Here is a 14,253-nt window from a genome sequence, read left to right on the forward strand (position 1 = left end):
AGTGGTTGTCGCGATAAATGCGCTTGCACTTATTTATTTGCTTTTTGTTGCGAGTGGGCACTGCAGCCTTTCATTATTCAATATTGCCCTGTGGTTTAGGGTGATTGTCACACTAATTGTCTGCATTTACTTTTAAGGGGAAGCATTTATTTTGGGAGCTCAGCTCTATTGAGTCTAGACTCTAGAGTGTGAAGGACCGTCGCATTTGTGCTCTTTGTTGATTTAAGGGTGGGATCTACTTTCGTTTTGAATAGCAACACTGGTTACGGGGTTCAGAAGTCATTGATAATTAAGGGGAGCACACATCCCTTGCCACCGAATACACAGAACGTCACAAAATGCACGCGCACCCCTCTAGTCTTTCCTTGCAGGTAACTGCTTACACATTAATAGGTTGAAGGAGTTTGTTTCTAAAGTTCTGTGCTAGTATGCAGTAAATTAGGGTATTGTTTTCCTACTAAGCACATAGGCGGAATTTCCACCCGAGTGCGCATGCGGGCCTCACCAGCCAGTCTCTGGATCAGAAATCCTTTTGCGGCCCATGCCTCAGTGGAGCATGCTGTGGTCTGCAAACTGTGGCAGTGGATCCCTCGTGAGGCCACAAAGGCGTGACGAGGAGCGTGAGATATTATAGCAGGAAGGAGGACCGAAGCTTTCCTAGTCCTATGAACACTGCCTCAAAAAACCGGCAACATTTCACCAAACTACTTGGCAAAATATGTTTTCAGATGATAAAACTTGAACATGATTTCACTGTCTGGAATGTGAAATACGTTATTTATAGAATTGAAGGTACCAGTGAGCATGGAGTTTTGCCAACATTTTTGGCTACATATATGTGCAATACTATATACTGAATTCATAGTAAGGCAACGCACAACGTAGACCATAATACTTGGTGTTGTCTTTAAAAATACCGCCCTCTATTACTGCATTAAATGTTTAGCTTGCTTGAGATGCTAACATTGAAAACCCCTGTTGAATATTAGTCTATGTGTACTTTTCCTAGAATAAAGCACACAAAGTTTGGATCATCTGTCTGCACTTAGCCTTTAGTGCTCATGCCAAGTGTCGGAAACATGTAGCTTGCTTCAAGTTACCTGTCCATGGGTGCAAAGCCTGTTTAGGATGTCCTGTGATGTCACACTTGCAATGACAGCTTGTTAAAGCCAACTTCTTCTCCCATATGTGCTTACGCCCCTCCACAAGGAACACTCATGTTGTAAGGAGCCTTAAGCATTTAAGATTGAGGATGAACTGACATGAAAGTAGCCCACCTCCTCTTTCATGTGCTAGGCGTGTGCACTGATAATGGCCATCCGAGTCCTGGAATATTCGTCATGCTCCTGGCAGGGGAACTCAGATGTGTGGCTCACTGGTTAGAGGAGGCAGACCTGGAAGCAGAGGTCAGCCCGGGACCAGCGTTCAATTCCCGGCTCGGCGGGGTCTTGAGTCCTAAAAATGTCCATGGACTCGACAATTCTCGCTCCGGTGCCTACTCGATTCACGGGTTCACCCTCTGCGACTCTGGGCAATAGCTTGCTTAATCTCCACAACGGCCCCTCGCGGCGGGATGCCTGGCTTTCACCTTGCGGATACCCTGCCAGGGTTATCTCACAGGGGAATTACCAGGACTGGTTCCCTAAGCAAGCGCTTAGAAACCGCTCGGTGATTTGCGCTATATAAATTCCTGTACATTTACATTTACATTTTCCCCTTCCAAACTATTGCAGTCCCTGTGGAATCATGTATGTAATGATGTCTCTGTTCATGTGCAGACATAGCTATTATTTACCACTATGCAGTAGAAGTGTGCATCGAACAGCGCACAGTGTACAGAACTATGGGGAGGATCTTTGAACTCCTATGAAGAGGAGGAAACTTTATTAGATACAGAGAGATGTCTATGTTACAGGAAGAACCACAGCAATTTACTCGTATGTGCCAATTTCACTTATTGAAGTCATGATTTAATCATAAAAGTAAAGACTGTTGATGGTGTAAACAATTCTTTGTGGTAGGTGTGGTGCTTTGGCAATCGAATTGTGATTGTATTTTTGGTGACCAGAATCAATATCATGTATAACTTATATTTTCTCTTTTGTATCTTTTTTAGCCCTAATAGAAAAATATCAAGCACTGCTGTTGGGAGGTAAGGACATTTACATTTTAAATATATCTAGTGTTCATTTTTCTAAAGACAAATACGGAAAGTTGGCTCAAATGCTTTTGATATAAGATGCGAAAATGTATATTAATATATTAATATTAATTGGCAAAGACAATGCTGAATTCACATGGAATTTGCTTTAAGGCTTAATATTATCTTAAACCCACTGAACAGGTGACTTTTTACACTTTACAGTTTCCAACAATCAATGAGAAACGTAGCCAGTCCTCTACATATGTTTATAGTATTTAATACGGTTGCAAAAATTTATATTGTCAAATATAGAGTTTGCAAAACACCGTTGCTTGTATTTTTAGACTTGGCTCATCTCTAGCACCAATTGGCCCAACTAGTTAGTTACAGTTGTGTTACAGAGTTTAACTACCTTTTAAAGACCTCTTTAAGGACAGATATACCATTGTGTTCTCCCACTATGCTCTATGCCACTTTTGTTCTGTGACAATAATAATGTTTTGCCCTTGTTGAAATGGGAAATATCTTTAGTGACTATATTGTTAAATGTGCAGGATAACCTCATGGAATCTTGTAGTGTGAGTTTACGTCCAGCAGATCGTATTTAAAAAATATACGCATTGATCATGGAAAGATTCTGTATGCAAAAATGTTGTGTATTTTAAAAATGAGTAGCTAGTACCTGATCTGTAGGAGGATTACCTAATCCAGGCTTGTGGGGGGCAGTGCACAGAAATAGGGCACAGAAATAGGGCCTTCTATGATGTCCAGGGCATGCTCATATTGAGGAGTGTGTGCATGTGTGTGAGCTTAGTTCTGGGCGGGTCATCTTTATCCATAAAATGATCCTTGGAAGTCTTTCTGAATCTTTGTAGGAATGTTATTGTATGAAGATGTACTGGAACTAAGTTTCAGTGTATGAAAGGAGAACATCACTCAAGACACTATGAGTACACCTCAATGCCCTGCCAGACCTTCTCTAGCAGTGTTCCGGAACATCTCAGCTGTTAAGTAGGAAATAGCTACACTTGGTCACTTAGACCTTCTCAGCCCCACGGATGAGGAAGATAGTAGTATACCTGGACTCCGGGTGTAGTTGTAGCTGGTGATAACCAGCTTCCATATTCTCCTTTGAAAATATTTTCACCCCTGTACAGTTAGGTGGTTTGTCACTCCCTTTGAATGGCCTTGTCCTTTAGGTGAATGTCTATACAGGCATACACTACTCCTGGTGAATGCCTAGGCAGGCATGCATTTCTCCTGGTGAATGCCTAGGCAGGCATGCATTTCTCCTGGTGAATGCCTAGGCAGGCATACACTACTCCTGGTGAATGCCTAGGCTGGCATACATTTCTTCTGGTGAATGCCTAGGCAGGCATACATTTCTCCTGGTGAATGCCTAGGCAGGCATATACTACTCCTGGTGAATGCCTAGGCTGGCATACATTTCTTCTGGTGAATGCATAGGCAGGCATACATTTCTCCTGGTGAATGCCTAGGCAGGCATGCATTTCTCCTGGTGAATGCCTAGGCAGGCATGCATTTCTCCTGGTGAATGCCTAGGCAGACATACATTTCTCCTGGTGAATGCCTAGGCAGGCATACACTACTCCTGGTGAATGCCTAGGCTGGCATACATTTCTTCTGGTGAATGCATAGGCAGGCATAATACATTTCTCCTGGTTCTTTAGAATTTTTCACAGTTACAGTTAGTGGGACCCCTGGCGTCCAATTCTGGAGCTCGTTTATAACATCCACTTTTTTCGGCAATAATGGCATGGATACATTTTATGTGGCATGAAACAATGAACATATTCCTTGAATATATACATTTTACAGGCTGCAGAATAAAGAAGGTATTTATTTAAAATATGCAATTTAGTGTCATAAAGCAAAGTCAACACTCACACACGAATAATGGCAAGCCTCTTCTTAGTACTAAAGGCACATACTCACATATATGCGTCACAATATACAAAATTAGAATATCTCTAGTACCTTAATTGCCTGATTTGTGATTATATCATTGTAATTTGCAAGGCGTGTACAGTATTCTACTAAAAAGCGGTGGACTCAGCATTTCATTGTTTTTAATTTATTAACTTCTCCTTCCTGATGACAAACCATCGAAAATACACACATTGTGCTTAGGCTTCTAAAAGCATAAAAAGAAGTGTCAAGTCAAATGAATCTTCCCAGGCATATAATAACACTTCCATCTTTTTAGTTTCCAGCGGTTATCACAAATGTATCAGTGTCCAACTTTTGTAGAATAAAATAATCTCTGTTTAAAAGGAAATTTTATCCTGATAGGCTGTTGGATATATGGATAAAATCTCCGTATGCAAGCTTAATTTTTTTGTTGAGACCAAGTCCACTGCATGGATCTGGGCAGTATGTTCCCCTTCCCTGTGCTGTTCTTCCCTGTGCTTTTTCGTTTTTGCTCCAGTGAGCCCAACATGTGTGTAAACGTACTGTGAAGCGTATTACACTGCCTCTGACAGAACATTTACAACCCCTGCTCTTCTTCCTTTATCTGCATCTAGAAAACAATGTAGTGATCAATAAACATCAGTACCTGGTCCATTAGAACTAGCCGAGAGGCTCTGGACATCCATGCCTCTGGACTGAGCTGATCATTCAGTGGTCAGGTAATATTTGATCAGAGGAACTCACCAGAAATGAAATCATGCACAAGAGATGATTGTTCATCTCTTATGATCAATATTTGCCAGTTTGACCAGTACAGAGTTCCATAATAATGACCAAGAAGGAGCAGTTTACTAGGGGAAAACAGCCTTTTTGCCGTTTGAATCTTTTCTGGATTCACATTGTGTACATTATTTCACCATCTGGTGGTTGAGCCAGAATGTCTTATATGGTGTGGTCTTTTTTCTGCTTCCTGGCCGTCGACTCTCCCCACCATTTGTTGCATGTTCCAACTTTCTCTGAAGTCAGATGGTCTCCTGGAAGCCCCATTCTTGGTCGCCATCTTTCGATTCTTTTTACCAACTTTGGGCCTGGAAGCATTAAGAAGATCTCCAAGATACAGGAGAATTAAGAAGAAACAATGGAGTTTTTCCGTCCAAGGGAAGGGAGGTGAAGTGAAACTCTGGAAAACTGAAGGAAGTGATATCTGCGAACTTCAAGCAAAAACCAAAGTAGATGGAGTTTTTTTGTCATCAAGAGAGGTGGTGAGTAGGGGGACCCCTGCTTATTGTGAAATGGAGAACACTCCGTTCCATTTCTGCCCAAAGTGCTGCCACAAGTTTGTACAGAGGGGACAGCCCTCAAGTCTGCAATCTATGCTTACCTTGGGACCCGTAATCCGGCAAGGCCTGTAAGGAGTTTAAGGTGAGGTCGCTGAATTCAAACAAAGGTGTGCACACTACGCTATGCAGAGCCAAAAGGACACTACCTCACTCAGAGACTTGGGGCTGTCCAGTGAGGAGAAAGATAACACTGCTGAAGAAGCGTAAGGAGAAGTCTCTGACATAAAAAAAACACAATCGACATCGAAAAAGATATGGACAGGTTACACAGAAAAACATAATGGTGGTCAAGTCAAAACAGACTCCCGAAAACAAAAGCCAGCTTTGGCGCTGAAGATCTCGCCGACCGAAAGCAAGACAAAGCACAAAGATCCCCTTGGGTCCCATCCAAAGGATACCGCAGTTGGGAAAGGTGCCGAACAAACGTTGACGTCGAAAGAAGAACAAAGCAGAGATTAAAAAAAGAATACAATAACAACAGGTGCATCTTCCATGAAAAAAAAAGAGCACCACCTACCCTCAACGCCGAGAAACATGCACCTGAGGTAGAGCGCAAGAAAAGAATGCTCAAAGCTGAAATGGCAGCCATATTACAGAAAAAGAAGTAATTTGATGCTTCATTACAGGCTTTCAGGATTCCATCGAAACCTATAAGGGAAGGGAATGGAAGAACTAGAACCACCCCTCACACCTGAGCCTCAGGAAGAAGAGAAACAAGAGCTCTTTTATGAAGAAGATGACACAGAAGGACATAGTTTATATAAAGACGTTGAGTAATCAGAGTGTGTCGAAGACCAATGGCAGGATCTCAGGGCAGATCCCCCCCCGAGGAAGCCATTGATACCTACTCCTCGAGGCCATCACCCACAGATGTCAGCATGCATAACCAACTGGTCAAAAAAGCAGCTGAGAGATACGGGGTGCTGCTGGATGAAGAGAAGGCACAGACATGTTCTTACTGGAGACACTAGTACCATCTCAAAACAAGATCCGGTATTTCACAATGCTCCCAAGCATCATGGATGAAGGGAGAGAGGCTTTTAAGGAGCCAGTAGCCAACAGGGCAGTGACTGCTAAGGTGGAGAAAAAGTGTAAGCACTTCTCCAAAGACCTAGCATACATCCAGGGCAGTGTAGTGGCAGACTCAATCATTGTAGCCACAGGCAGGATGAGAGCAAATATCCCAACTACTTCTGGTCGCCCACTAGAAATGATATAAGAGGAGCTGCAACACACTGGCGAATAGCAAACTCATACGCTGTGCTAAATAGATCTGCCCATCAGAACTGGAAGAGGTGGCAGAGCTAAAGCAGTAACTGAAGAGGGAAAAGGTATTGCAAATACATGCCTAAAGTCAGCACTAGATGCTGCAGAACCAGCTGCAAAATATTGGGTGACAGTTACAACATTAAGGCGCCATGCATGGCTAAGAACATCAGGATTCAAGAATAAAGTACAGGCCAACATCTTCAACAGCCCGTTCAAGGATGAACATTTGTTTTGAAAAGCAGAAGACGGCACACTGCAACAAAGTAAAAAAGACAACGAAAACGTGAAATCAATAGGGGCCCTAAAGTTCAGGGGTCAACAACAAGCAGAACCCCCCCTACTAGATGACCTACAGGAAGAGGTGGGTTTCAAACAGGGACACTGCACCACATCACGAGCCAGCCGCAGTCTGCATCACATCAGTGGCAATTCCAAACAACACAAAGGCACTCTTTTTGCAGTCGAACGAGAGGAAGAAACCTGCCATCTAGAGGGGCGGCAACAACACCAACGTCACTCTTTAAAGTTGGACTTCCAGCCACACACAATACCAGTGGGGGTAAGAATAAGAAACTTCCTCCAGGATTGGAACCTGGAAAAGTCTTCACCAACACCAGTAACAATAGAAACTTTTCTTAGGAGCAAAGATAAACACAGTTCAGGGAATAGTGTTGCAGTTCAAGAAGAGAATACAAGCTATAACGCAAAAAGCCCTCCAATACCATAAAAGCCGTCTCTGGCATTGAGGAATGTTGGGAAATTAATAGGAATGATGGTCTCCTGCATACCCATAATACCACATGCAAGACTACACATGAGACCGATCCAAGAATGGATACAGAGTCAATGGTCACACGCAACCGAGAGCTGGGAGGATCTAGTGGTTTGGACACAAAAAAATACAAGAGGAAATGAGTTGGTGGAACAAGACAAATGTAACATCAGGAAGACCATTTATGACTACAGCTCCAACAGTGACCATTACCACAGACGCTTCACATATCAGATGGGCAAACTTAATGTGAGAGGAGCATTGAGTCGTCAGGAATCAGTACAACATATAAACCTACTGGCGTTAACATCTGTGTTCCTATCCTTAGAAGCCTTTCAACAGCAACGGTGGGACACATTCAAATGGACGATACAACAGTAATGTTTTAACCCAACAAACAAAGGAGAACAAAGTCTTTTTCCCTGTCAAAAATAGCACAGCAAATATGGAGCTGGACCAGTCAAAGACAGATAACAATAAAGGTGATGCATCTACCAGGAGTAGACAATGTGTTCGCAGACAAACTGAGCAGACAAGCGTCCGTCTCACACAAGTGGAAACTGAACCAAACAATATTGGAGACTGTCTTCAAAAGGTGGGGAACTCCCAAAAATAAATTAAAAATAAATTAAACACCACAAAGCCCAAAATGCCAGTTATTTGCATCCAGACACTCATACCCTCGTTCCTTAGGGAATGAGCTGTTGATAAATTGGTCAGGGAAATTTGCGTACGCTTTACCCCCGATACCACTTCTTTCAAGATTGCTAAACAAGTGCAGACAGTCAAAGATGACACTCATACTCAGCCCCTCAGTGGGCAAAACCAGCTTGGTTCTCAGACCTAATGAAGATGACAACAGACATTGAAAGGCTGCCAGTGTTACAAGACCTGCTTTCCATGGAAAGATGAAGAGTACTTCATCCAGGTCTAAACACATTAAGTCTAGCAGCATAGTTCCTGAAGACGTTGAATTTGGTCATTTAGGACTACCTGAAACATTAATGGCAGTCCCTAGAGAAGCAAGGAAGGCAACAACTAGAACATTATACACAGCAAAATAGGAAAGATTTACATATTGGTGTCAAATAAATAATCTACTTAAAAAAAGATCAAGGGAACCCACAGTGATCTGATATTGAACATATCTGTTAGAAGGTCTAACTTATGCTTCACTAAAAGTACATTTAGCAGCATTATTAGCTTACCAAGGTGCTATATAGGAAGAAGGTTGTTCAGCGCAACAATAATCAAAAGATTTCAAGAAGGGGCTAAAAGAGTAGCACCACCTAGGAGCACGCCAACACCCACATGGAATCTGAATGTGGTACTCACACAGTTAATGAAGGAACCATTTGAACCAATCTATAAAACAACTTTACAATTCATCATGCTAAATACAGCATTTCTAACAGCCGTGACTTCACTACGCAGAGTAAGCAAATTTACAGGCACTCGCCAAACAAGAGCCGTATCCTCAAAAACATAAAGACAGGGTAGTCATAAGAACTAACCAACAATTCCTTCTGAGAATCATATCACGATTCCACATGAATCAAACCATTCAAATTCCAAGTTTTTTTCCAAAACCAAATACTCAAGCAGAGAGAAAGCTTTACAAATTCTGGATGATAATATATTATATAGAAAAGCTAAAGAACATCAGAAAGGGAAAACAACTCTTCGTATCATTTGCAAATAACAATGCGAGACAACCAGTTACAAAGGGTGCCATTGCAAGAAATATGTTACAAGAAAGAGGGTATTTAATTAGAAGATTTACTCGACAAGATTACTCTACAAGAAAGAAAGGAGCTACAATCGCTCTTCTAGCTAACGCTCCGTTAACCAATATTTGCATTGCGGCCACATGGTCATCAATACACACGATGACAAAACACTATTTCATTGACAATCAAGTAAACAGAGAGGCACGGGTAGGACAAAACGTTCTGAAACATCTGCTTACAAATTCATCCTCATGTTCAACCCAGCCACCACAGTGAAGAAAACTGCTACAATATCAATGTACAGCATGTGAATCCAGAAAAGATTCATGCTGTAAAATAAAATCGTTACTTACTGGTAGGAGTAGTTTTGCAGCTTGAAGAGTTTTCTGTATTCACAGGTGACCCACCCACTTCCCCAGAAAATGACATGATTTAAGTAAACAGAGAACAGTCATACAGAGCACTGATTGTTAGAAAAAAAATAGAAAAGAATCTGAAGACACCGGCCACGACTTAGGCTTCCGGGGGGATGCCTTTACCACACATTGCCTTTACAACACAAGCCTTTATCAAGAATATGCTTTTACAATGCATGCCTTTCCATTGCAAGGTAAGTATATATAAGGAAAGTGTGTGTGTATACATCTATGTATAGAAACACACCTATACACACACACACCTAGGGGTAGTGAATAATAACGGTGATTTTAGGGTTTAGGTGTAGATAGGGGCATTTGGTGTTAAGAGTATTTATAGGGTTTAGAGGGGAGTAAAGGTTTTGGGTGGTAAGAATGATTTTAGGATTTATGAGTGGGTGAGGGTATTGGGTGGTGAGGGTGATTTTAGGGTTTAGGGATGGGTAAGGGTATTGGTTGCTAAGGGTGTTTTGGGGGTTTAGGGGTGGGCAGGGGTATTGGGTGGGCAGGTTGTTTTTAGGGTTTATAGCTGAGTAAAGGTAGTGGGTGATAAGGATGTTTTTAAGGTTTAGGGATGGTTAAGGTTATGGGGTTGGTAGGCTGTTTTTTTAGGGTTTTTGAGTGGGTAAAGGTATTGTGTGGTTAGGGTGTGTACAGAGTTATGGAGTGTGTAAAGGTATAGGATGCTAAGGCTGTTTTAAGGTTTAGGAATGGATAGGGTTATTGAGGTGGTAAGGCTGTTTTAGGGTTTTGGAGTGGGTAGGGGTATTGGTGGAAAGGGTGTTTTTAGGAATGTATGACGTTACAGCACATACATTTACAACGCATGCCTTTACAATGCAGTTTTTACATCGCAACATCCTTTACAGCGCATACATTTACATCGCATACCATTACAACAATTTTTTTTTAACTACATTTACAACTCATTCCATTACATCGCATCATCATACCATTACCCCGCACACCATTACATTGCATTTAAGGTAAGTGTTGGATAGTGTAGGGGTAAACATTACTATTCTAACTCCAGGGGGTGCAACAGTAGGGTAAGTGTTGGATAGTTTTGGGGTAAAAATTACTATTCTAACTCCAGGTGGTGCAACAGTAGGGTAAGTGTTTGATAGTGTAGGGGTACTATACCTTGTATTGGTATGCGTTGTAATAACATGCAATGTAATGCCTGCGTTGTAGTGACATGCGTTGTAGTGTCATGCGTTGTAGTGACATGCAATATAATGGCTGCATTGTAGTGACATGCGTTGTAAAGGATGTTGCAATGTAATGACTGCATTGTAAATGTAGTGCGATGTAATGACTGCGTTGTAAATGTTTCCTGTTTCTAGGGTATAGAGGTGGATAGGGGTATTGGGTGGCAAGGGTGTTTTTAGGGTTTAGCTTTGGGTAGGAGTACTGGATGGTAAAAGTAATAAAAAAATGTGGGTTTCCACAATGTAAAAAAAAAAAGTAATATATATGTATATATATATATAGTATACGTGTGTGTGTACATAAATGTATGTGTATAGATACATATATATTTGTGTGTGTGTATATATATATATATATATATATATATGTGTATATATATATATATATATATGCATTCACTTAAATGTATACTTACATTGCATTGGAAAGGCATGCATGGTAATGGCAATGCGTGGTAAAGGGATTATGTGGTAATGAATGTATGGTAAAAACGTGTATTGTAAACCCATACAGTGTTAAGACATACAACCGCAAACTAGTACACAGGAGAAGGACTGCGTTCCAGGGATAGATAGTCTCCCTGCCTACCACCCCTTCCAGAACCGGAGTACCTTGCTGGACTTCCTTGCAAGGAGCAGAGATCTACCTACTTTGAGAAAGGGTATCTGACCGCGCCCATCAGTGAAAAGCCTGTCTGAAGAAAGGTGTCCACTAGCACAGCTGTGAGAGCCATTGTGAGGTATTTGTTGCTTCAGGACCTTAGGTCACCTTATTGCTGTGTTGGAGGAAATATCTAGATGTTTTCACCACTCAAGGCCAAGGTGAAGCGTGTCACTGCCATCACTGTTGTTACTCCTGCTTTGTCCCTGATCTTGGCCAAGCTGCAGGAACAGTGCCTAGTGAACCCCATGTTACCTCCAGGAACTGAGGCATATTAAATGTGCTATTGACCCTAATGCAAGCTAGGAGAAGGCCCATGCACCTTAATAAGATAGTGAAACCCATAATTTAGATGCACATGGGCTCTCACAGCTCTTGGCACTTGTGCCACAGCCCTTCCTGTGCTATTCACAACTATGCCCCTTGCCCCCTCCAATGGTAGTTCTTTGGGCTAACAGACTCCTATGACTCTTGCCCTGTCATCAGGCTCCTGGTGCTGCCCCTGTGCTCTTCAAACCAGTTAGGAGCAACCATAACTGTGCTAGAATTTTGGTTGGGCGCTCCATTGCAAACTTGAATGACTGGTCTGCTGATAATTCTATAGGTTTGGAGAGGTTTCATAGGAAGTATAATAAAATCTTGTTAAATGATTAAACACTCTAAGCAGTAGCACTAGAAAGGATGCCTATGTTTATGGCATGCCTGCCCCCCCCGTCAAAAATTGGCATTGTGTGTTTTTAAGCAATATTATGTCATATCAACAGATCAAAATTTTGGGATTATGGCCACATTGGGGTGATTGGTGTTCATACCTTGTATTTACATCTGCCATAATGGCTACAATGAATGTTGCTCAGAGATGGATGGAGAAGTTCCACACTCATGCAAAGTGGTGGACCGAGTAAAGAATTGTTTGAAATACACATGCTTTAAAAATGCCTTCCGATAAGTAATCTCCACAAAAAAATCCTTAAAACAAGAAAAGGATCCCAAAAATATTTTCAGCATGATGGTCTTGTGAAATGCATATGGATTTTTTAAAACATTTTTCTTATAATTTTTTTATTTGTGTTTTAAATGTTCCTTCTTGAGAGTTCACCAGTAACTAAAAAATGCATCCTTTTGTTAATGTGTTGGACTATTCTCAAGTAATAATAAATTAATGTTTGCTGGATATCGGATTGTCTGTTTCATGTTCTGCATTGTTCATACCTGTTAACATTTTTAAATTTTCCAGATGAGATGTGGAAGCTTGTAAAAATTGTGTTGTATTTAAGGTATTCTCCGCCATATGAAGTAACAAACATTGTCAGGCCCCATCTAATGATACTAACTACCTAGTGGGATTTTGACTTTCCTAATTTAAACAGTGATCTTTATATGCCGTCTGTGCAACAAATTAAGGAGGGTCGGTTAAATCTCTCCATTGTATGTAGTTTGCAGCAAGGGGGCACCTTTTTAAGTAGTAAGTAGAGGAAAGGATCTGTGGTCAGAGAGACCAGCAAAATGTAGTGTGTAAAACTTTACAACTAGGAGGACTAGTGTCATCACTTGGAAAAGAAAGACAGTGGAATAACTGGTTGATTAATAGCTGTGTGCAACTTCTACTTCATAATGTGTTATTTTTTATATTTTCGTTGATGGTTCATGGTATTCAAACTATCATAATTGTCTTTTTGTTTTTTACAGACAACTTTTTCACAATAGCAATTTCAGCAGCAGCAATGGCAGTACAGAAGACCTGTTCAGAGATAGTATAGACTCTTGCGACACTGACATAACAGAGAAGGTGAGGACTTTACTTTGCAAACAATGTACTAGCACACTAAAAGTGTTTTACGAATAAACTGTGTGCGTAACTCCATACGTTATTCATATTTAATAGTTATTATTGAAGTTCAAGGTAACTAAATAAAGATCCAGGGATCTGCTTCAACCAGATTTTATGAATTTTTAAAGCACGTCTCTTTCAAAATATTAAAAAGTTAACTTTTTATCATGGATCGTGGCATTTTTGACGCGCAGAGATGAATTTCCTAATTTGAGATATCTATTATCAGCCAGATTCATCAAGCTAAATTACGCTCGCAAAGGGCCAGATTCTGAGAATCTGGCCCTTTGCGAGTGCAATTTTTGCATTTGGGATTCATCATCCCAAATGCAAAAATAGCTATTTGCGAAATCCAATATTTGCGAGGAATTGGATTTAAGGAATCTCTATTAGAGATTCCTTAAATGCAATTCATTAACCAATTTGAAATTGCGAATTCGCAATATTTGGTTGCTATTTACCACGAAGTCTGACTTCGTGGTAAATAGCGAAAAAATAGAAAAAAGCACTTTAGTGCATTTTTCTCGGTTGCATGTTACACACACACATGTCCTTTAGATATGTGTGTGCGCAACACCTGTGTAAATTTGCATTTCAGGGGTGCTACAGGGTGTCCTTTGGACACCCCTAGCACCCTTGAAATCGCTATCTTATTTGCGATTAGCTAATTGCTAATCGCAAATAAGGAATACTCCCCATTAATTCCTATGGGCCTTAAGGCCCATAGGATAAGGCCCATAGGAATGAATGGGGAGTATTCCTTATTTGCGATTAACAATTTGCTAATCGCAAATAAGGAAGATATAGGAATCGCAATATTTTTTGCAATTCCTACATGAATCCTGTTTTGCAAGTCCTTAATAGCGATTCCTTATTAATCGCTATTAAAGACTCGCAAAACGGGTCTTTGATGAATCTAGCTGGTTGTTTTTATCCATTGACATGGAC

At 41.0% G+C, this 14,253-nt stretch overlaps 1 protein-coding gene across 1 annotated transcript in view; it reads left to right on the forward strand.

The window, feature by feature from the left end:
• Positions 1-14,253, forward strand: part of RAB11FIP4 (RAB11 family interacting protein 4) — a 1,047,208-nt gene that overhangs the window by 996,711 nt on the left and 36,244 nt on the right. The window contains exons 7-8 of the mRNA XM_086929407.1: positions 2,117-2,152; positions 13,164-13,263. Coding sequence (XP_086785533.1) covers positions 2,117-2,152; positions 13,164-13,263 — 136 coding nt within the window. The remainder of the gene's footprint in view (positions 1-2,116; positions 2,153-13,163; positions 13,264-14,253) is intronic.

The sequence above is a fragment of the Lissotriton vulgaris genome, chromosome 7 (genome assembly GCF_964263255.1).
Source record: "Lissotriton vulgaris chromosome 7, aLisVul1.2, whole genome shotgun sequence".
NCBI lineage: Eukaryota > Metazoa > Chordata > Amphibia > Caudata > Salamandridae > Lissotriton > Lissotriton vulgaris.